At 54.6% G+C, this 22,920-nt stretch overlaps 2 protein-coding genes across 2 annotated transcripts; one reads left to right on the forward strand and one right to left on the reverse strand.

Annotated features, from left to right (window-relative positions):
* Positions 1-6,038: 6,038 nt before the first annotated feature.
* On the forward strand, positions 6,039-9,380 carry VOLCADRAFT_92724 (uncharacterized protein; the record flags this gene model as incomplete). The annotated part of the gene is made up of 4 exons (XM_002952004.1): positions 6,039-6,054; positions 6,387-7,477; positions 7,836-8,033; positions 8,328-9,380. 4 exons carry the CDS (start codon positions 6,039-6,041, stop codon positions 9,378-9,380), a joined length of 2,358 nt encoding a protein of 785 aa, XP_002952050.1.
* A 6,939-nt stretch (positions 9,381-16,319) lies between these two features.
* Positions 16,320-22,259, reverse strand: VOLCADRAFT_118041 (uncharacterized protein; the record flags this gene model as incomplete). Its single annotated transcript, XM_002952084.1, has 7 exons — positions 16,320-16,734; positions 17,282-17,496; positions 18,633-18,858; positions 19,030-19,261; positions 19,772-19,972; positions 20,529-21,096; positions 22,149-22,259. Coding segments are annotated over 7 exons (1,968 nt in total), but the record flags the coding sequence as incomplete, so codon positions are not given.
* Between the last annotated feature and the right edge of the window lie 661 nt (positions 22,260-22,920).

Genomic DNA, 22,920 nt, shown 5'->3' on the forward strand with positions numbered 1-22,920 from the left:
TGGTAGCTCGTCATGGCTGCTTTTAACTAGGGTATCCACAAGCGCCTGTATCGGCGAAGGCTGCAGGGGCAATCTACGCAGTTAGCGCCGGAACTATGGCTGCTGCTGTCATTAATTAGGTATCTGTCTGCCTCACCACATCAACCGCCTTTTTCAGCTTGACCTTCATTGCGGAGAACCTAACTCCGCCCTCAGCCGTTTAGTGTGGATGAGAACACTTTCTGCATAGCTTATAGTTTTAACGACTCTATGGCCTGCTTGCATAACTGTGCAAAAGTGTTTACCAACGTACCCAATCATGTTGATGACAGCGTATCTGCGAGTGGGTCGGCACGATGGTGTACGACACTTTCGTTACCTAGCTGCCACCTTATACACGCGGGACAAATCCTTCCAGTTGCGAACAAAAATCAAGATATGCCGAACTTCCTAGACAAGATGGTATGAAGCTTTGCCTTTGATGAGCCCGGCTTCCCTTGGACTCAGCTGCGCTCAGTGGCAGGAAAGCGGCGGCGGCAAGATCGGGGACGATACACACCAGATTTTAACCCCGCCACAGGCCTCACGGAAGGACCTTCCCGAAAAAACATGTCGCCCCCTCAGGATATAGGTAGCACAATATGCCTTCACAGCATCGCAACCCCCGCCTAACATTCTGCTCTCATTCGGTGCATCAACCGTACATGTGACATGACAATGCTCCCCCCAAAAACAAATGGGTTGACTGCATACTCATGCTACCACCAGTTATCAACAGGGCAACATAATTCCATGACAAACTCCTTGTCGGACTGCCACGCTATATATATTGCACACCGTGTAGACACGAACAGGTAACAGGTGACTAGATCTGAAGGCACAAGTGCACATGTAAGGCAAGCAACCAGGAATCCACATGGCGAAGTATAAGCATTGGATGGGTCTGGCGGCCGAGCAAGCGGGCAGATAGGAGTTGCTCCCGCATATCACAATGTTTATCCCGCGTCCAGCGAATCGCAAGCTTATGCAGTTTAGGCTTTGCTGTTGGGCACTGGCGGCTAACAGAGCGCGTAGGGGACGGCGTTATATACCTAGGGAGGAGCGAGTATGCCCTTGCTGCGGCAATGATAGCCATATCGAGGATGAGAAACACATTTTGCTGGACTGTCCGGCGTACGACAAAATCAGATCTGATATGGGCTTTCCACGCTTCGAGCATATGAAGGACGCTATGAAGTGGGAACCTGAACGCCTGGCAAGGATGCTGGAACGCATATGGTCCCACCGCAACTCGATCGTTCCCTTTGGTCGTTAGTATCCTTCATCACTTGTTTCGTTGGAAGTGCGAGGTAGGATGGTGCTTATAGGCGATTTGGCAGCCCTTGAGCCCTCGGCTAGTACTAGGGTGGTTTGCAGGTACGGGGAACGCACCCACGACCGTGTAACAACAACAACAACATGGAAGGAATGCAAGGACCATGAGCTATCATTGATGACGAATTGACGTCCACACCCATTGCCGGTCATACGCAGCCAATCGATCAACATACGCACCAGCCGCAGTGCAGAAAACATCTGGGGAATACCACTGGGGATTAGCTGATGCGAGTTGCACGCAATACTGGACATGCACCGCTGTGCTTTGCCTTTTGTTGCACGCTCGCGCGCATCCGGCTTCCGTTAGAAGTTATAAGGCGCCGTCAGCCACTCACGCACCATGCCAGGGTGGCGCCATCATTCCGCCTCCACTTCTGCAAAGTCATGACTGGGACCGCGGCTTTCCACACATTCCCAACGTGATTTGGAGCACGTTGCCCATCAGCACGTTGCCCATCCTGACTGCCAACATCCAGCACGACAGCAATGGCGCCGCCATCGGTGCCAACAACGCCCCCTAGTGCGTCCACACCGCGCATTGGCATGGGAGGCTGGGAGCGGAGACATAAGGACCTTGGACGCTGACTGCTGGGATCCGCAACGAAGCTGTGCGCAGCAATCATTTGTATTGCCGCTGTGGCGAGTACTTTTTTGGCGATCTGAATGCACAAGGCTAGTGCCCCCAAAGTGTAATGCGATCGAATATGTCTCGGTGTTGTGCGCGCAGCTACCACTGCCAGCTACTAAAGGAGCTGTCATAAGGGTGCATGCCTGACACGTTCGCGTAACCGTTGCCGCGCGCATCACGTGTCAGATGGTTGGCGTGATGAAGGACTTAACTGGCTCCAACAGACTACCGCTTGGTGTGGGTTGAGCTTGGGGAACATGTTGCCTGGGTTGAGCTATTGGATTTCGGTTGGGATGTGCTGGGCAAGGATTAAAGTTATGCCTGCCACGTCGCACAGTTTTGCGACTATTGCTCGGACGTCTTCTGCGTAACAGCTCGCGCAAAGCCCCGGAAGCCCTGGAATCGTCGTCAGCTGCTGAGGCCATATCGCCTACGATTACTAGCGCAGGAAGCCTTACGCTGTACCCCAAGAGGCCATGGGCAAGCTCGTCCTTTGTGTCTGCCGCCATCCGGCCGCTCGCAACTAAGTTGCCTCATCAAGCTGGGCGTGTTGGGCCAACGAAGCGTCCGGAGGGGTGCACGGGCAAGGAAGGGGGACAGCACCCAGGATGAAGTTACAAGCTACCAGGTCCAGGTCGAAGGGCGAGCCTGCCTGAACCTGTTCCTGATAGCATGTGCACCTGCGGCCCTGGGGACTTTGGAGCACACGAAGCAACGAGGATTGACACAACATCAACGGGTTTCCTAGAGTTGTCTCTTGCCTTGATGGCTCCTTCAAGCCTGTAGGTGTCGTGGAGTGCTTATCTTTGCTGATGGCACGCCGTACATTGATTGCAAGTAATTTTCAAGTACAGACCCCGTTGGCCAGTCTTGCCAGTGTATGCAGTACCTAGACTCGTAAGGTTTATGTGTGGGCCTGGCTTCCACATACACAAACCCAACTGGACTGCCTCATGGGTACATGGGTTTCCCCTGGGTCACGTAAAGCACTGCATTGCACTTGATCCCCAACCGAGACCACCTCCAGCCCGAATCACCCATAGATACAAATCAGGTTCGATGCGCAAAACAAAACAGCTTTCAGTGACACACGTACCCTACGTGCTCTCATGTATGTACATGTTTGGCACGTGTTTGATCGATGGGTATGCCTTTCCCGTTACGACAATCTGGTAAGAATGAATGCTGTTACAGTGAGGATCGTCGTGCACTAACCTCACCCAACAATGTAGGGCCGAAGCCAGGCCGCGCAAAACCCGTAACCGACCACAAACACACTTCTGTACAGCTCTACTAGGGGTTAATCTAAGGATAGGAGGGGTTCGGTACCGAGATAAAGATTGCTCGGGAGGTTTTAGCCGACACAGGGTGTGCCTATTAGCTGACAACCACCACAGCAAGCCGGTTCGTATGTATGCTAGTAGGTGACACTGCGGTATACACACGTGCGTGGTTGCAACCCGCCAACCAAACCAACATGCGACCTCCGACAGGGGACCAAGGGGCAGTGGTTGCTGTCTTCGCGGGGTGGGAGAAACAGGAGATAACAGAATGGCCGTCAAAAATGCACCGAGAATGCGTTTTTCTTTGGGCAGTAAAACGGCCCGGAACCCACATAGAAGATTCCACCGCCGCCGTAAGAAATGACATTAGCTTGCCGATAAAACACTTAAATAGTCTCAAGATTTTGTCTAATAGCTGATCGAGTCAGCGGGGCTAAAAATGAGCTAAGCATTCCTAAGCAGGGGCCCTAAGCACTCCTAAGCAACCTTCGGGGACATGCACGGCATCTGTGAGGTATCCAAACAGTTGCGTGCGCGAAATTTTTTAGGAAAGGCTTCCCAGGGTGATGATGGTCACACAGCGACTCTTTTTGCAGATTATACAAGGACGGAGGACGAATGGTGTGGCCAACGACCGTCGGATACCAAGGCGGAACCCAACCCAAGAGGGCGCTGACAATGTCACATACAGAGGCCCGACGCAAAATTACTAGAAGCCCTCTATGCCTATTAGAATTTCCATGCTTTATAAGGGCGTCGACACATACCCGGTCTTCTCACCTAGAAGTAGCGCCCTGTTGTGCAAACCAGCAAGTGGCACAACCAGCGTTCAGACAACCTACACACAGAGACCATGTTATTAACTATCCTGACGAAACGTCGGGGTAGCGCCCTGAAGGTCGTTTCCTGCCGTAGTTGCGGCAGTTGAGTGCGACGTCGATGTCAGACTCGAGCGTTTCGTGTACCGGCCGGTGCCACAAGGAAGTTACTTCGAAGTTGGGTTGTCAGGTTGCGTTACGGCTGTTTTGCCATCATGGAGCCGCTGGCCCTGTCAGCCCTGTTGGAGGCCAAACAGGTCAGCTGCCCGGGGGCCGTCGAGGCCTTATAAGCCTCTGGAAACGGCCGGCAACCGTTCTCCTCGACAAGTGACAGCCACACTTATGTGAACACGCGGCGCATCCAACCTCACACAAAGACAGAAGTGCGGACAAAGCCTAGCTATCGATGCGCGTATCTGTTCACTTGGGGATGCAGCACTAATGCGCAGCAGCTAAATGCGGGATACACATCCAAGATTAAGCATGCGATTGGCGAGCCAACACCTTATTCGTGTTGGCGGGCCAGTTTGTAATTCTTGTACCGGTGCCTGCTCTTTTACGCGTGTCCACGCGAAAGCTCAGCTGGTTAACGTGATTTAGGTTTTCCACACCAAGGTTGGGGCACGTGGATACAGTACAGTACCTGTCGCCTAGCCCACGGGAACCAGTACACTTACCTTCAAGTTTCTTTCTTGATGTCCAATGCATGTCATGGTTACCTTGCGATTGTTTGATTCTAGCAAGATTCGGTCCTGCAAGGTTGAAATGAGCTAGAGGCTGGGGGCTATTGGTAGCTCGGTGCGTACAAGAATGCCAAGACAATAAATTTTACAAGATTAAGTTGTGCTCAGTTTGCATGCTCTGTCTCCGCAAGGCGGTTTGGTGAGGCACTAAGGCCGAACTCGGAACCGTAACGACTTTGAAAAGTAATCACACCCAGCTGCACTAGGGAAATAGAAACACAATTTGCCAAAGTATTAGAAGCAGGGAAATGTCAACAATGGTGGTCGCCGTACATGCTTGTGCAAGAGGCCAGACACCATCTTCACCCGAAAAAGCTAGAGACTAATTAGCATTGTGGAATAAAGGAGGCGCACACTATCTGATGGCGATAAGCACTGTGTGTCTTTTGCTCCTGGGACCTTGTTCCTGCAGACGTTGCTGGCTCGCAGCTTAGTATCCACCCAGCATTACCTTCATATAGGAGTCCATGTTCATTTTGTCTGCCAGGACATATGACACGGTCTGTGACCCGGTAGTACCAACCGGTGACACTGGCACGTGCATGAAGTTCGCACAGTATCGTTAGTCCTCACGGCGCATCACGCTTGCTAGATGAGTAATCATACAAGCTCTTCACTAGGTTTAGCGGAGCTTGGAACTGGGAGCACTGGCGGCTTTGGCGGTTTTGACGTTGGGGCCTTCACTGGGCCTCAACACGTGCTCCATCCTCTGCGATTAGGAGCAGCCGTCGGCTCAGGAGCAGAAGGATCAGTACAAACCTTTAATTCCTTTTATACGCACATGTCTGGCGCCGCCTCGACGGGCGGAACTTCCACCAGCGCAGTCGACAACACGCCGACGTCACTTTTTTTCCATTATCCTTTGTGTAGGGGTAGGTTGTATTACACGTAGTACTAGGATGTGCGGTTGCTTAGGAGTATGATGCTCGGTGTTTGCTGTCGCTTCGCCATGTAACACACTTATGGCTTTTTTGTCTGTTGGAACATTTTAGTAAATCAGAGACATTTGTTTGGCTTTTTTTGCTTGGCCCCAGGAAATGTACCACCTGCACGCTGGGCGCATGCAGCGGCCGTTCTGGGCAGCGTGTTATGGGTCTACGGTGGGGTTGGGAACTCCGTTTTGGATGATCTCTGTGCTCTTGACGCCGATACATTGTCGTGGAGGATTGTCAGCACTCATGCCGCGCGCAGCAAGGACCGACCGGAGAAAATGTTAGGTCATGCTGGTGGGTGCAGTTGTTGCCGCCTGGAAAAAGGGCCCGCCGGTCCCCGGCTGACTTGCATGAGGTTCATTGCACGGTAAATACACTTGCAATTAGCTCGCGGCTGAACGCGCCCGATATTCACCCTGCCGGTGTGAGCCTACATCGCGTCACCCCATTTAGCCTTCCTTTTCCTTCGCGCATTTCCCCTTTGTGTCCATCCCTTACCTTCCTAAGTCCCTCTTCTCGTGCACATGCGCCGGCTTACAGGCCGGCACAACACCGAGACTGTGCGCATACAATCCATCTCCCATCATCACCTGCATGCCCGCATCCCCCTACCTTGTTATACCCAGCTGCCGCAACCGGGAGCAAGATCTGGATATTCGGGGGACAGCAGGGCCGTAAATTCTTGCGGACACTGTACTGCTTCGACACGGAGACATGTACGTGGACACGACGTGACACGGACTCGATGCCGCCGGCCCGTGCTGGCCACTCCATGGTAACCGTCCACGGCAGCGTCATCTACATGTTTGGTGGGCAGGGCAAGCGCCTCTACAACGACCTCTACAAATTAGATCCGATAACAGGCATATTTACCGAGGTGGAGGCATCTGGCAAACCCCCAACTCCGCGCCGAGGTCACAGCCTGGTTTGGGATGGCCGAGATTACCTCGTCTGCTTTGGCGGTATCAACCAATCGTCCACGGACTCGCAGCTATCGGTGTTCTCGCTCTCCCGAGGTGCGTGGTTCACGCCACAGGCGTTTGGTCCGGCGCCCTCTGCGCGAACGCAGCACACGGCACAGCTGTTGTCTCCCGGTGTCATCCTCATCTTTGGGGGGTGTAACAGCTCCGGCACGTTTTTCAACGACGCGATCGTATTGGACACGCGCACCTTTACGTGGCACAAGCCCACGCTGCTTAACACCGCGCCTGCGCCACGCTACCATCACACCTGCTCTGTCGTCAATGGCCGGATCATCATCTATGGTGGTATCAACAGCAAACAGACGTTTGATGGCGTCGTCGTGCTTGAAACGAAATTTCTGTCGGACATAAACAGCGTGGCGGAGGAGCTCTTTCGGATGTCCGCGGATGCGACCTCTGCAGCGTCTTTATTTAACGCGGCCGCGGCAGGCGGCGGTGCCACCACCGCCGCCCTCCCCGCTGGACTGCAAACCAGCACCGCGAACAGTCCTGTGAATATGACCGGGTCGACAGGGGCTCGATTAAGCGCCGGCCCGTCAGTATTGTCATCACAGATGCAGTCAACGGCGCAGCACCAGCACCCGCCGGTGCAGGTTGTGCCTCAGCCAGGGCCAGCGAGTGAGCTGGGCTTCAGTAGCAGCAAGTCCCTGGAGGCTGTTAAAATCCAGCTGACTGATCTGTTACTACGGAGAAACCTAGAGGAGCAACAGCTGCATACCGCGAAGAAGGCTGAGGTAAGGGAGGCGTTGGTGGCATCCTTCCCTGGCCTGGAGATTAGCAAGGGGCTGCCGTGTAACGGATGGGGGGAGCGCGCATATTTCAGGTCACCTGGAAACTTGGTTTTTCTCGTGCCAACTCGCTTGGGTTGGCGAAAAGAGAGATTAATGTTCATGGTCAGGTGCGATTTTACAGTACGTAAAGGAGAGGTGTTGAGCGTCGGGTGGGGTGTTGAGCGAGAGGTGTTAAGCGTCGGACTTAGTGAGAAGCCTACAACGCGTGTCAACGTAATACGGGCTGAGGCATGTGTGCTACGCGCAGCCATGTCACCTTGCATTTCTCTTCTCCTGTTTTCTCTTCTCCTCTTCTCTTCAGACCACTGAGTCGTTACTAATAAAGGAGCGGGAGGCACGCGAGGCGGCAGTGAAGGAGCTCCTTCAATTCAAGCTCCTGTTGGCGGAAGCGGAGTCGGCGCAGGCGTCTGCGCAGCAGGAGCTTCAAGGGGCGCTTGCCAAGGCAACTCGCGAGGCTGCTGCTGCAGCTGAGCTGCGCTCCCAGCTTGAGGCGTTGCAGGTGCGCGCTGGTGTCGGACAACCCGCAGCCGGGCGTCCCTTTCTGAAGAACACTATCACAATAGGAAACTTATCATCCGTGTTGTTTTCCCTTAATTTACCTGTCGGTGCTCGTTTCTGCAAATTTGACATGGCGTTTTAGGCAACCTCGCGTCCGTGTCGCTCGTTTCGAAGTTTCCATACGTTTCACCGTCCCAGAGGGCACCGTTTGGCTTTTCCCTTGGTCGCCTGGCTGCCCCTGGGTCCGAGCACCTTACAATCTCACAAGCAACCACACCTCATGGCACTTTTGCAGAGCAAGCTAGCAACACGCGAAGAGGAGCTGCAGGAGGCCCGGCTGCTGCAAGATGGCCTTGTGAAGGAGCTGGGTATCATGGCCTCGCGCTACAGCCGCCTAGCGGTGGACGTCCAAGAGGGCGCGGAGCGCGGGGGGCCCGGCGGCGGCGGGGGTAGCGCCGGTGACCGTGGCGGCGGCAGCAGTGCTGGCGACCGTGTCAGCCAGCAGCACCACGCCGGCAGCAGCTGCACGCGACGGTCCAGTCTCAGCAGCATGTTGGCGCACGCCACCCACGGCTCGGGCGGCCTGGCAGTGCGTGGCTTGGGCGGCTCGCCTAGCATCGCCCGCGAGGCAACGGCCGTGTATCCGGTTTCTAGCCTGCAGATGGGCACAGCCAGCAGCAGCATGGTAGCCAGCGCCGGTGGCAGCGTCCTCGCCGGTGGCAACAGCGGCATTGTGGACGTGCTGCAGGCCAGTGGCTGCTACAGTGTACCTCTTCCGGGTCACAGCACCGCCTCGATGCTCTCCTCCCGCCAGGTAGCACCCGCGCTCTCATCCCACTGCACTGCCACGATACGCACCAGCGCCAGCCAGTCCGCGATCCCGCAGTCCACCACGCCGACAGCCTGCGGTAATTGCTGCCAGCAGCTGCTTGCTCTCCTCTCCGAGGCCGAGGTACATCGCGCCTCGTTACTGGATTCTAATCAGGGTCTCAACGAGAAGGTGGAGGAGCTCACGGCGCAGAATAACATGCTGTATGGGCAGCTGCAGCAGATGCTGGCGGAGGGTGGCGCGTTGGAGCCGCTGTCGGTGGGAGAGCTGGAGGAGCTGGAGCGGAAGCTAGACAGCAGCAGCCGCGCGGTTCGGGCCGCGCTGACACAACGCAAGATTGATGAGGCGCAGCGGCGCAGCAGCACGGAACAGGCAGCGTGCGCGGTGTGCATGGAGGGCCCTAAGGCAGTGGTCTTCAACTGCGGCCACCAAAGCTGCGAGCCGTGCAGCGTCAAGATGACAACGTGTCCGTTCTGCCGAGTGCAGATCACGGCGCGGATCCGACTCTTTGATGCCTGACCGTCGCGTCTGGACAGTGCAACGCAAAGCTGTTGAGCGCCGGCAATGCAACGGTCGTCCGTGCGGTGATTACACACACCGCGTGGGAGCAGGCGCGCACGGTAATCCGTACTATGCAGGCTAGATTGGCCTGTGCTTGAAGGCGGTTGTGTGAGGTGCTGTCGTTGGAACGCATGCTTCGGAGATTGCAGTTCTTCAATGGATGGACGTGTCAGATAGGCAGCGGCACATGCCGCATTAACGTTTTAGAGAATGTGGCCTTCTTTACTGTGGGCTCCAAGTCTGGTAGAAGAAATGGACCCGTGAAAGGGGGAAGCTAGCAGTTCAGGTTAGAGACTGGTGGGTAACAGGGCCGTGTTGCGCCCTCTGTTCAAGTTGGGCTTCTTTTCTGTTCGGATGGATATTGCCGTGGAGGTGGAACACAGCGTGCACGGATGGATATCAACGGGGCGCTGCACCACACGTACATGGGTGGCCCAATAGGGGGCAGATTTGGCTTGGCAGGCTGGGCCAGCGGGGGAGGGCCTCAAGTGCAGGGTCACACTCCCCTGCCCGGCTGTGACCTTGCCGGATGCCCCGATGCTAAATGATACATCGACATGCAGAAGTCGCTACGCTGTCGGAGCTACACGGAGTGAAGGATGCTGCCGTGTCTGACACGTATGGACGTTGTCAGGCGAGGCGGTACTGTGCAGTCTCCGGCTTATTCACTTGACATCGCAGGGTTTGGGCCAGGCGGCCGGCTAGGGCCGCGCTTAGGTATAGGACGTGGCGCCGCGCACACTGTGTGTGCATGTGCGCTGTCACCTGTCCTGAACTGAATTGAATCGCATTGGATGAACCGTAACGCCAATGAGTTGATATTGTTTGACGTCGAAGGGACGGGCTACCCCAATGCGCTCGCCCACGTATGTTATTTGGCTCAGCGACGGCTGGGCTCGTGAAGAGCGCAAGGGCCAGGCAAGGCGGGCGGGGCAAAGCAGGCAGGATAAGGTAGAGGCAGGGGCCGGACCCCACCGGCAACTGACAGACGCCGCGCTGCACCACGGGTCACCTGTAGAACAGATCTTGTTAGGCAGCCTGGAAGCCGTCCCCAAGTGTGGTGGACTCTGTTGATAAGGCTCCGATGTTTAGGTGGGCGCGCGAGTATGCACTGCGCCATGTACGCTTTGCCGATGAGTTTGGTGGTAATAGGAAAGGAACTTGTTGCTTCGACGGTTTTGGTTTTGGGTTCGCATGCACGCGTATGCGTGTGCGCTTTTGCGTGCGTAAGTGCGTCTAAAACAATGTGCGTGTCACGGAGAATTACCTGCGATTGGGGGCCCTGATGGCTGGAAATTATGTATGTGGCCCATGGCATGTCCGTGGCATGCCCCGCGTCAAGGATTAGCAGTAACGGGCTGTTTGGAGCAAAACAGGCAACGCCTGGTTAATCGATAGTATCCCTTCGAGAGAACTCCACATTTGTAGATTGTCGTGGAAGGTGGGCCGGAAAGTTGGCTCTGATTCCTGCGCTATCTAGCTATGAGCCCTACACGTGCCTGGTAATCTTTGACCCTTTCGTGGAACTGGCTGCTGGAGCCCGGCGGATTTCCGACGCGGACGGGAATCTTGCGAGGGATGCTCGGAGCTGGGAACTCCACTGGTACTGATGTTGCTGCTAGGGATGGCGGATGTAGCTGCGGGTGAGGCGAGCGGCTGTCCTTTAACAAGCTCTGGATGTCTGTGCAGGAGCAAGGTGGTTCTGAACTTCCGCGGGAAAGGTGGGTGAGTGTGAATGGGAATGGCTTTGGCGCAATACAGTTTTGGGTAATGCAAGGAAAGGCAACGCATGCAGTGAAGCTTCTGAAATTACTGCCAAGGTATGCAAGGTGAAAGTAGTGCACGTGCTATGGAGGAGGGAGGACTTGAGGGCGAGGCTGACGATGCATGAGGCTGAATATCTCTGCTCTGGCAGGCCAAAAGGGTTTCGGGAGGCCAAATTAGGAACTGTGGACCGCGGTCGGGTCCCGGCCCGAACTGATGAGGGCTGTTGGTGGTTAAGTGCGACTGTGCTTTCCTGATATAGTGACAGCGCGGACCAATGCGAGGCGTTGCTTCTTGTGCACCTACCGGCCTAGCGCCTAGGGTCCTCAGGAGTCCTGCTCGTTTTCGCCTCTCTACAAGCAATTAGTGACGTCGTGCAACGCACTCTTTGAGCCCTGCTGCGCTGTGTACGTGTGTGCAAGTGTGTGCAGTCGGCGGTACATCCTCTGTTTTCTTTCTGGCAGCTTTCGAGCATTTTCGGACAAGGATACCTGTACATATCATCTGCTCCATCTCCTGGCACTGTGACGGTGCGTGGCAGATAATAGTACTAAGGCCCAGGCAGCACCTGTTGGCAGCCGCTGGTTGGGTTGCAGTCGCGGTCGTGGCTGCTTTAACAGATTCTCTAGGTGGGTTAGATGGCTCTGGGGGGAACCTCTGGAGCGCGGGCTACTTGCATAGTGCATGTTACCGAGTGTTGTGTTCCTGGTTTGGGGTTCGGTACCGTTCACGCCTTTTGTGTAAGTAGATGAGGCAACACGTAACGTTCCGCCGGTCTCTCGTCTCTGGCCTGCATGGCTGACATATTTTGCATTTTAATGCATGTGGTAGATAGTTGGCCAAGGTGTTAAAGGAACGGTGTTGACTGTGCATGAAGTAATAATGATGTTGGTTATGGTGCTAAGAAAAGCTTTGTGAGCAGTGGTATGCGAAACGTGGTCGCCGGTACCTGTCAGATCTGCGTGGGTGGATTTGCGGGTGGTTTATGATGTCCTTCGCTTTATATCCTTCCCGAACTGCTTGCGGGTGGCTTGTACTTCATGCCCGTGTGTTGTGTGGCTGTAATGTAGTACGTACGCCTCTTGTGTTGGTGCTCTCTACTCGGCTGGTTGCTCCCGGTCGCTTTTTTTCCCCTGACGGATGCCGTTCTCGCCCCTGCCGTAAGAGGCGGGGTTACCTAAGTTATTTGGCTTTGTTTGGTTCTGTGACCACGATTTCGGCGATGGCTCTCCATCGCCCCGTAATTAATCACTGTTTGCTGGTAGTCCGGGGCCGGGGCGGGTCGGCAATATGTGTGATATGTTCTTCGGTGGTATTGTGCTGTTCTTCGGTGCTTTGAACCAGGGCGCGCGGGGTTTCACAAGGTGGTTTCCCACGATGAATGACAGTAAAGCGGACGGGTGTGCGGACTCATAAAGCAAAAGCAGAAGCCCTGAGGTGGGCACGCACGAGTGGAAATGACCGCCGTGCTGCTGGGGGGCTCTCCAGAACCAGCTTTGCTAATCAGTAAATGGAGCGCATGGTGCGTTTTCGAGTCATGTGTATATGTGTGTTTGATAACATGGTAACTGCTGCCTGCACAGGCATGCATGCGTGTCCCCGTTCCGTGTCTACGGGTGCTGCTTTATTTACATGGGATGTGTCTCTCCGCGTGTTCATGTTCATGCCTGCATACGAGTATTCAATTCCTCTGTGACGCGCGCGTTAACGCTAGGCGGGCGGGGTGGGGGTAAGGCGGTGGGTTGGCGGTGGGATGTAGTGGGCGCGTATTAAAAGCAATAACACAGCTACCCACTGGTCGCTGTGTTGCTGCTACTGGTGGTATTATCACAACGTACGGTTGTCGATGGGTAGTGGATAGCATACTGCACCGGCTTGAGCCATTTTCAAATTTTAATGGGGTAGTAATCTGCTTCCGACCGAACAATTAAGTTAAGCCCTGCTGCAATTATTCACTCACTCGCAATATCAGCGCAGCCGCAACAAGAGTCCACTGCGACGTTTTGGAATTTGATTCTGGCGCCAAGTGCTGATAGAACCCACCAGAAGGAAGGGCTGCACGCGAAGGAAGAAGATGTGTGAAGGTGAAAGTATGAAGGCCCGTGAACCGTGAAGCATTGCCGTTTTAAGAGACCATGGAACTGCGACCCAGTCCTGCACCAGTGCAGACACCCTTGCAGCGCCACGCACCGTGGTGGCAGTGCCTGCAGATGCTAACTCTGTGGTGTACAGCAGTCTTCCACCTTGGTGGGTGTGGCCGGCGGCAGTCACAGACATGGCTCCAGTAACACTGCCAAACAATATGCCGAGCACCATTCCAACCAACATGCCGATCGCCAAAAAACACTGGCCGCTGTGCCCTCCGCCATGCTGACCGTGGCACAACCCGCAGGCACTTGTCACTGCCGGGGCAACTGACACAAAACTCAGCCCAGGAGTTCGTTGCCACAGGTGAAAGACCGGAAGGTTGATACGGTGACGCATCCAAAATTTTGTGTAAAGTGCTATGCTTTATTAAATTCGCATAGCTAGGATGTCATTTGGCAGAGCGAGAACCCAATAATCTGTCCAATATCAATTGTAGGCTCATCTCGGCTCGGCGGCTCGACGGCTTGGCGGCTTGGTGGCTTGGTAGCGAGGCCGGAAGGTTGGAATGGTACGGGGTAGGGAAGGGGAGCTGGTGCATATGTGTGCAAGCGCATCCGCATAGGGGCATCCGTATGTACGCATATGCATGTGGGCATTCGCATGTAGGCATATGAGGCTTCCAGGCACGCACGGCGCCTGTATCGACGGATACTGGGCGCTCACGGCGCCTGCATCGACAGCTCCTATCATCACCCTTTCGTTGTCATGGTCTTCATTCCCTCCTTCATCACCGTCGCACCGCGGCCGCATCTCGTGCGGCCGACCCATGTACCACCGCTGCTACGTCGCCAGATGAAGCTACATGTAAGTATACGTGTACCATTAATAGGGCTAGGTTTCTCTGCTGGCGATGGTGGGATTGATCAGGGGTAGGGAAGGGGAGCCGGTGCATATGTGCACAAGCGCATCCGCATTTAAACATCTGACATTAGGCATCCGCATTAAGGCATAAGCATGTACGCATATGGAAATCCCCCAAGGCACGCATGGAGTCTAATTGAGGCAGCCAGGCGCGCAACTCTTTCGATTCGGGACATATTTCTGGCCCAGGCGCATGTATGGAGAGACCCGTTGTTGCCTGTGCTGTATTCAGAGGTGATGCGGGACGTGAAGGGAGAGGCCGTGGTGCGGTGCGTAAAGGCAAAGCCTGTGGTGCGAGGCATGAAGGGTGAGCACTTGGAGCGGCGCATGAAGGGCGAGCCCGCTGGACCAGAGGCTGCATGGCTGGGATCAGCGGTACCCCGGCTGCACCCAGTCCCTGCATAGCTCAAAGGAATAGCGGCACATCGAAACATGACCAGTGTGATGAGGTTATGGGGTTGCACCGGGCTGGTCAGAGTTTATGTTTGGCCATGGGTTCTAAATGTGTGTTTCCTATCACCCCCCTGGACCCTTAGTATGTATACCTTTCCCCGCACTGAGATTTACGATTTCACCAAGTCAAAAACCCGGCGGAGGACAAAAAGGTCACCACACGGTCAACATCTCGTCACCGAGGTTGACCTGCTTGAGGACACCGCTGTCTACAAGGAAGGCGTCTATCCGTTTGACTGTCATCCCAGACGACTTCTGTACTGATCCAGCAGATCTCTATACCAGTTCGGGTCCCGCGGGCTGTCGTACACGTCCCTGTTGGGTGATGTGAGATTGGCGCTCTCCAGTAGAAAGCTGCTGCATGCCTCGAGGTAAAATGGAAGGTTCGTGGCTACTGGCTGCTGAGCTAAACCGGCTTTTAGTCATCTGCCCTTGGCCAACAGCGCCCATGTTCGTCACCGGCTCATGAAAGGCCGACATGACCACGCCGTCCACATCTTCGGCAGCTGCCCCCTAATGAGCCCCATGGCCAGAGCTGCATCCACCAAAGCAAGCAAGGGTACCTCAGCTGCTAATAGAGCTGCCACCGCCAGACAGCTCCTGAGCGGCCCCGCTGCTGCCGTGAAACTTGATGGCTGGTGCTGCTGCCGGGATGACCCCCGGAATAAGTGCCAGCACCACCTAGATACCCGGCACACTGCCCCGGAACGATTGCAACAGGTTTGTAATGTGACATACAAATGACCTACAAAGTAAACAAAAGCCCTACATGTAACGCATGCATATATAGCACAAGGAAAAGCGAGAGTTTACTTACATACCCTGCCACGCCCTGTTGCCCTGGTGTGATTGATGATTGATGCTGTATGTGTGATAGCCATGCTCGCCTAATCTTCTCGCTATTGCTCCACCTCTTCTATAGACAGTCGTCTACAACAGACTCGCCTATTTTGCAAGTAAGATTGTCCGACCATCCAGATGAACCACGCAATAGATAAGACATGCAGTAGTGCCGATCCGTCGTCGACAGAGATGCTGAGGCACACACACTTTATTCCAGAACTGTGTTTATCTTATCAGCCAGCCGCGCCTACGTACTTTTTGCTTTCCCCCCCGACCTCTTGGTTTCCTAATTCCTATCCTGAAAGGGAGGTGTTGACCCCTCACTGCCTCTTACTGCCTCCGTTCAATCCCTCCCACGGCCGCCTTCAATCGTTAAATATTACCCCTTCACCCTGCTCTGCTCTGCTGCCTAACCTCCTGCAGCCTTCTGTCTGCCATTCACAGCGCTGCCACCGCTTTCTACGCCACCCTTTCATTCCATTTTCACCATTTAATATAATGAGTTCCGACCTCGCAACCCGCTTCCTCGTCCACCCTCTCCACCGGCCAGCAACCGCTTTCAATCTTTTCCTCTTCACCCAATTCCACATCTTCGTCGCTGCCACCTTGTTACTTGCCCTCCGGGCCGCGTGACGCCCGTCCGAGTTCATCAGACTCGCCGCGACATACGACGTATGCTACGTTCCACCCCATCGGCGTACCTCCACCTCGTCCGCGCCCACCTCCATTTTCACCTCCGCCCCTGTGGGGGACCCACATGGCCTGCGCGGGTGGCGAAGAGTGGCGCGAAAGAATAGATGCACTCAATGTTTCCCCCTCATCCCCCCCTCATCCCCCCTGCCCCTCCATTGCATCGTCGTCCCAGTTGTCCTCCTCCTCGTCCTCCTCCTCCTCGTCCTCCTCCTCCTCGTCCTCCTCCTCCTCGTCCTCCTCCTCTTCGTCCTCCTCCCCCCCCGCGTCCTCCTCGCCCTCCTCCTCGTGATATTCCTTCTCCCCCTCGTCCTCCACCACGTGATGTTCTTCCTCGTCCCCTTCATTGTTCACTTGGAAGTGCCAGTCCGGCGCGTCGTCCTCATCGTCTATCCAAGGCATGTCGTGCCATGGCACATCCTCATCCCCGTTCAACCACCGGCACAAGGACCGCAGCTCCTTGCACTCATTCAGGGAGTACTCTATGTCCTCGGACAGCGCCACGGGTACCCGAACTCCGGTGCTCTCCCATTCTAGAGCTTCACGCATCATTCTGATGGACAGACGGAATTGAGGAGCGGGTCGCTAAACGTGAGGGGTGGACTGCAGGTAGCCATGTTAGCAATGCTTGGGGGGTTTACATGCAGCCGTGTGCGGAGGTAGGGTTCGTAGGAGCATGCATGCAGATAGGGCGAACATACAAGCAGTTGTGAACCATCGGAGGAGACTGAGAGTCGACAGGGGAAAAACACGTACTCTTATTATTACTATTACTATATTCTATTAAATACCTCCGATTCTGGGATAGTAGCTTGCTTAGCTTGTTATTGTGCTTCCTTAGTGCTTTGCTTGGCCAAGTGTCATGTATGTATGTAAGGTTCAAACAAGACCACACACGCCTCGCTCAAGACGGAGAGCCCGTTCCCCGACTGCCGTACATGTATACGTACGTACGTACCTGACCCGTGGACACTGTCAATAAAAGGATTTTAACCCTCGTTAGACACGTAAATACAGACAAACATACGTACACCTGGTAATCCCCTCTCTCTTTCCCCTCTCTCTCCAGACAGCCCGCCCCTTCCCCGCCCAGTCCTCACAAGTAAAGCTCCGCAATCCTGGCGCTCATGAATTCGTACAGTATGTCGATGGCGTCCCAAGGGGGGAACGTGGCGAGGAGGGAGGGGGAAGGGATGGGACCACTCGGGTCGAAGGCGCCGTTGTCGTACTGCATGGCGGCCACGTTCGTACTGCCGCATGCTTCTTTTAGCTCGTGGCCAGTTACAAGTAGGCGCAAGCGGTGGAGGTCCCCCATCTGGAGACGGGAGTAAAGTGGGAGGAGGGATTCAGAAGACGTGATATGCCGGCGGAGATCCTACGTCGGTGTGGAGCGGATGAAGCGGACCATACGAAGTGAGGACGGCGGCAGCGGTGGGTGACGACAATGATAATATAGGTCATCTGCGCCACTGCGGGAGAAAGGTGTTAAGCATTTTACGTTTAGCTTATTGTCGGGGGTACCCGCGGCACATACATCTATCAAGCCCCGAATGCTATTAGGTCCTGTAGCAGCTGGCCACTAAGAAGGTGGCCCCTCAGGATGCTGGCAGAGCACTTCAGCGCGTATTCATAGGAGATGCGTGTGCGTTACTGTACGACAGCTACTACATTGTTCCCGCTCTGAAGGGATCCATCGCCTCGGGCCCTTACGGCCACACCAGCCTGTGCCTGCCATGTCGTACACTCGGGCAGTGGGTAGTGCCAATGTACGTCAGGTCATGTGGCGCCTCACATGCGCCTAACCATCTTTGAGGCGCAACCATGATAATTCTCTGAAGGTTGTCGTGATAGGATGAGATTGACTGAGAGTTTTCTCAGTCAATCTCATTCTGTCACGACAATTCTGCAGAGAATCGTCATGGTGGGTTTGCCTGGTCGTCGCCTTGTATGTATGTAATCTATCAGGCTAAGCGACATTTCCAGGGCCACAATGTGTGCGATGCCTCGATCCCAATTACGGCAGCTTGCCGCTGAAAAAGCCTCTCAAGATGCTGGCAAAGCAATTCAGCACGTAATAATCGGTGACGTGTGTACCGTACAGTACGACAGCTACTGCACATCCTGTCCTCATTCCCTGCTGCTTTGTTGGTCAACCTGCTTTCTCAAAACAAACTTCAATGGGACAATATTTACTACATAATGGTGCCGTTATGCCGAATGGTATGCTCCTGCTGCAAAATCTGCTCCATCCCTGCCGTTCCGCTTGCTGCCCGTGCCTCGCAATCATGCTCGTACCTCTTTCACAGTGCCACTTCTACAAATCCAACTTGTGATTGTTGCGGAAATGCGTTGCCCAGCAAATGCATTGCCCTAGGTCTCTTTGCTCTTTTCTCAAGCCCTCCCCTTGCCCTACATCACCAGAAAATATTTATATAATATTAACTCGTTTACCTCGCCACAGGAGTACCTCCATCCACCATACACCAGCAAGTCAGATCCGCAGCGGACCAGCGATGCGCACATCCGCATGCCAGGGCGCTGCCCCTGGACCACCGGCCGGCCCCACACACCGCGGTCCAGGTCCAGCCAAGCGATGTCATTTCCGAGCTCCAAGGAACCCCCGAACAACACCAGCTTTGAGCCCACCAGGGTAGACGAGTGGCAGCGGCCCAGCACCCTGCATATGCAAGGATGGGCGTTTAGGGCACTGCGGGAGGGGGAGGCGGCCTATTCAAGCCATCGTGCATCACCATGATGTTGCATCCGGGGATTTTAAACGCAATCTATCTACCTCCATTTGCATCGCAATCGTTCTGGTCTGTTACAGCTCTCGAAGCTCGTTGCTTACTTTTCGTCGTGCGGGCGGTTGACGGTTGTCAGTTGGGTCCACTTCATGGAGGTTAGGTCCAGCGTGAAAATGTCGTCCAAATCGACTCCCGACTCAACCCGATGGCCACCGTTCCCACCGCCAATGACCCATAACCGGTTGCCGTACACAACCATGGAGCAGCCGAAGCGGGGACTTGGGGGACTGCCGGTGGTGACGGGATACTCCACTGTCCAGCTAGCCAGGTCGATGACTGTAATAAATGTATAAGACGTGCACAGCATGTTATGTGTATAGCATTTCGTGTTACAGGTAAGGGGAAAAAAAGTGGGGGAAGGGCGCGACGGCGCGGGGGAAGTATGGCGACGTCACAGGCTGGAACAATGAAAGGTTGCGAGTGAGGTAGAGCAGGAGGCCTCCTAGCTAGCCACCATTAGTCCCCAAGCTACGTAGCGTAGTGGCCCCTAGGGGCTAGCAGCAGACTGATGGCGAAATGGGGAGTGGCGGGGCTTAGGGGTACTAATGATGGTAGTGTTGGGGAAAGAGCTACTTTACACAGGAAGATGACTTCGGGATGGGGCAGGAGGGTTAAGGGGAACTGTGTCCGCGACTGGCCTGGAGACAGTATGAAATACAGCGACCCTGCCAGCCTTTCCAGACACCTGGTTGCCTATATAAGACTTATATTGCTTAGCTCCGCGATGAAGCCCCGGTCCCAGCTTACACCACCGACCTCAGCCATCTCACATATGCAAGGACGCACCTGTCAGTTGTGCAATGCTGTTGCGCTCCGAAATACCCCCGAACAGGAACAGCCGAAGGCCGTCCTCAGAGGCACACGCGCCATGATAGCACCGAGACCCAGGATTGGGCCCCTGCAATGTCGGGCGATACCACTCGTACTCGTACTCGTACTCGTACTCGTCCTGAGCCTCCAAGCCGTGATCGTCGTCATCGCTACCTGCTGAGCGAGTGCAAGGAAGGGAATCCATTTTCAGTTGATTGAACCCTTCTACAAAAAAGAAAACATAGCTGCGCATATGCGAAAACATGGTTGCGCATATGCGTCTTACATTTTTTTCATTGTCTAGAGATCGCACCCAGGTATATTAGGGAGGGGAGGTCCCTATCTGATACACCAGCAGGGCATATAATCTATAGGCGATCAAAATATATACAAAACGCCTGTGCATTCTACATGCGGGAGTGTGCACGCAAACATACGCGTTATGGGTCCCCAACCTCTATCGAACTCAGATGTAATTTACCTAGCTATCTGACGGTCCCGGCGGGAGCGCGACCCGCGGGTCATTCCAGGCCCACCATCCAACTCGGAACCCCCGCCCGCCTAGGGTTTTCCCCTAATCCGAATTCCTTGCAAACGCATCTACCTCTCACAATCGCTAGTGGTCCCAAGCGAACCTACGTCTACCAGGCCCTGCTGCCTGCCCTGTATATGTATGCGCACATGCATACGTACATGCGTTGCATCATCTCCAAGCAACAAAAGTCACACCTACCAGCAGTAGTAGCTGTGTACGGGCCCAAGATGACCAGCGTGTCGTTGGGGTCCATCCCAAGGCTCAGCGATCCGCCGTACACTGCCAGCAGCTCTCCATGCCGACCACACCTGGTCGCGGTGTGGCCCCGGCGAGCAGCAGGGGCCCGGCCTGCCACCCTGGGAATGCGCCACTGCCACCGGTATGGACCAGGTTCCTCACCAGGGCCAAGCCACGGTTCTGTACGGCGGCGGCTTCCAGCCTGCTTCTGATGCTGTGGGTGCTGGCTGAGTCCTGTACTGTTGCCACTGGTCGCCTCGTTGGCCATGGATGCCGCACCGCGTGCTGTTGCTGCTGCTGCTGTCGTTGACTGCACGGCAGCTGCTGGTCTGCTCGGGCCCGATGACGGCCCTGCAGGACCCACGGCATCATGGTTGTGTCCTTCGTCATCGTCGTACACTCTGTCCAGGATGAAGAGGTCGTTGTAGGATCGCTCACCCAGCCCGCCGAAGACGATCATGGAGTCACCGCGGCCCCAGGGCGCCGCAGCGTGACTCTCCCGGGGGCATGGCCGCTCCTGCTGCCGAAACTACAAAGCATGATGCCGATGTATGTGACAAGGAATCGCATCGCCTGTAAAAAAATATTTATGGTCTATTGACAGGGCCATCGCATAATAGATAGGACCGGGAAATAGGGTGCATTTCCAGTGCGGATTAAGGCCAGGGATTAGGGCACGAAAGTCCTTGGTACCAGCTTACCACATAGTTTTGTTCCATAAGGGAACCAAAGGTTGGAAAGGCGAGGTAAGTTTGCCAACAACTTAGCCGTTTGAGCAAGTATCGATGGAGGACAGAGGGCTAATCCCTGGCCTTAATCCGCACTGGAAATACACCCATAGATCGTCTATTGATCCATGGCTGGTATAGAGCGGCGCATAAATCGCGCCATGGTATATTAGATATGCCTAAAATGGAAGGTATATAGAAATTTTTATATTTTTATTCAGTCGATGATCATGGGACATGTAAATCGGCGGGATCAGCGGCGGTAGATAGAATTGCTCGCGTGGAGTAGTAGTTCGCCGCTGGTCACCCTCACTGGGAGCAGCACCCGGCAGGGACGCCTTGCACTTAAGTGAGCCAGGACAGATCAGAGCAAGCCGAAGCTAGGCAATCCAAGATAAAGAAAGCAAAGCATACCGAAGCAAGGTGCTGATGAGTAAGTTGGACTACTGCTGCAAGCTAGGGGGTATGAAGAACAGGATTTCGTTCAAACAGGACAGCTGATCAGATGATTAGCATTTCAAAATTGTTGGTTTAGAATCCCGCTACCTGCCGCCAAGGGTGGGGGTGGGCGTTTCTCTGAACTGCAAGAGCGTGGGGGTTCCGCCAAGCAGCAGTGATCAGGCAGGTGGGCCACGGAGAAGCCATTTGCGAATCCCCTATCTGTAATAACATAACGTTTTTATAATAAACTTAACGTTTTTATAAACTTAACGTTTTATAAATGTAGTCCCTCTATCTGTGCCAACAATGCTCTGAAGTCAGCGGGTCAGGTACCACCATCAGCATTATGACCTTGCTCGCTATGCATCTTCATCGTCACGCCCGCCCCCTTACCCCGCCCTGAACGACTGACTACCTCTTCTTCATCCACGTCAAATTCATGCTCTTGAATCCGCTCCCACATGCCGTATTGCAAATCATTCAGTATGTGACACCGAATGACTGTCGCCCGCCAGTCTGTGACCTGTGGAAGGAGGGGGGATGAGAGGGAGGGGGGACGGGGGGAGGGATACGGGGATTGTCAAATATTGTTATTGTATACTGGTCCACAAGTGGTCCAACAGCAGGGTCGGTGTGAGGGGAGACGGGATTGTAGGGGTGGGGGCCTCGGGGTCGAAGCCTATCGAGATGGCGGCGCCGTGCTAGAGCGAGAAAAGGGCCGGTCGTAGGTAATTGTGCATGGGGAAGACGCGCCCGCGTGGACAGCTGCATGGCTGACGCTGGAAGGGCTCGTGTGTCCGTGAATAGTCAAATATTTAAGTAATGGCTCGGTCCAGATAATGCAAGGCAAGCCAAATTCAGCGTACAGATGTTCATATTTTTATTGGCTTTACACAGGCAGGACCAGGAATAGATCGTACATAAACTCATGAGGTGTAGCGTGGTCTATAGATCGTGCCATGGTGTGCACAGTAACAACCACACACACACACATACAGAGTAGGTAATCCTGAAAATAGATGGTCTATAGACCCCAGCTCCCCCATCTTACGGACGACCCATTCTCTTTTTGCGTTTATTTGTTATTATGTTCTGCACGCAAATGGGTTCAGAGGGTGTAATGTCCGCACATACAGCTGTTGTCGCTGAGGCAAAGAGAGCTGCTTTATTGAATCCTAGACGCA

The sequence above is a fragment of the Volvox carteri genome (genome assembly GCF_000143455.1).
Source record: "Volvox carteri f. nagariensis unplaced genomic scaffold VOLCAscaffold_27, whole genome shotgun sequence".
In the NCBI taxonomy this organism is placed as follows: Eukaryota; Viridiplantae; Chlorophyta; class Chlorophyceae; order Chlamydomonadales; family Volvocaceae; genus Volvox; species Volvox carteri.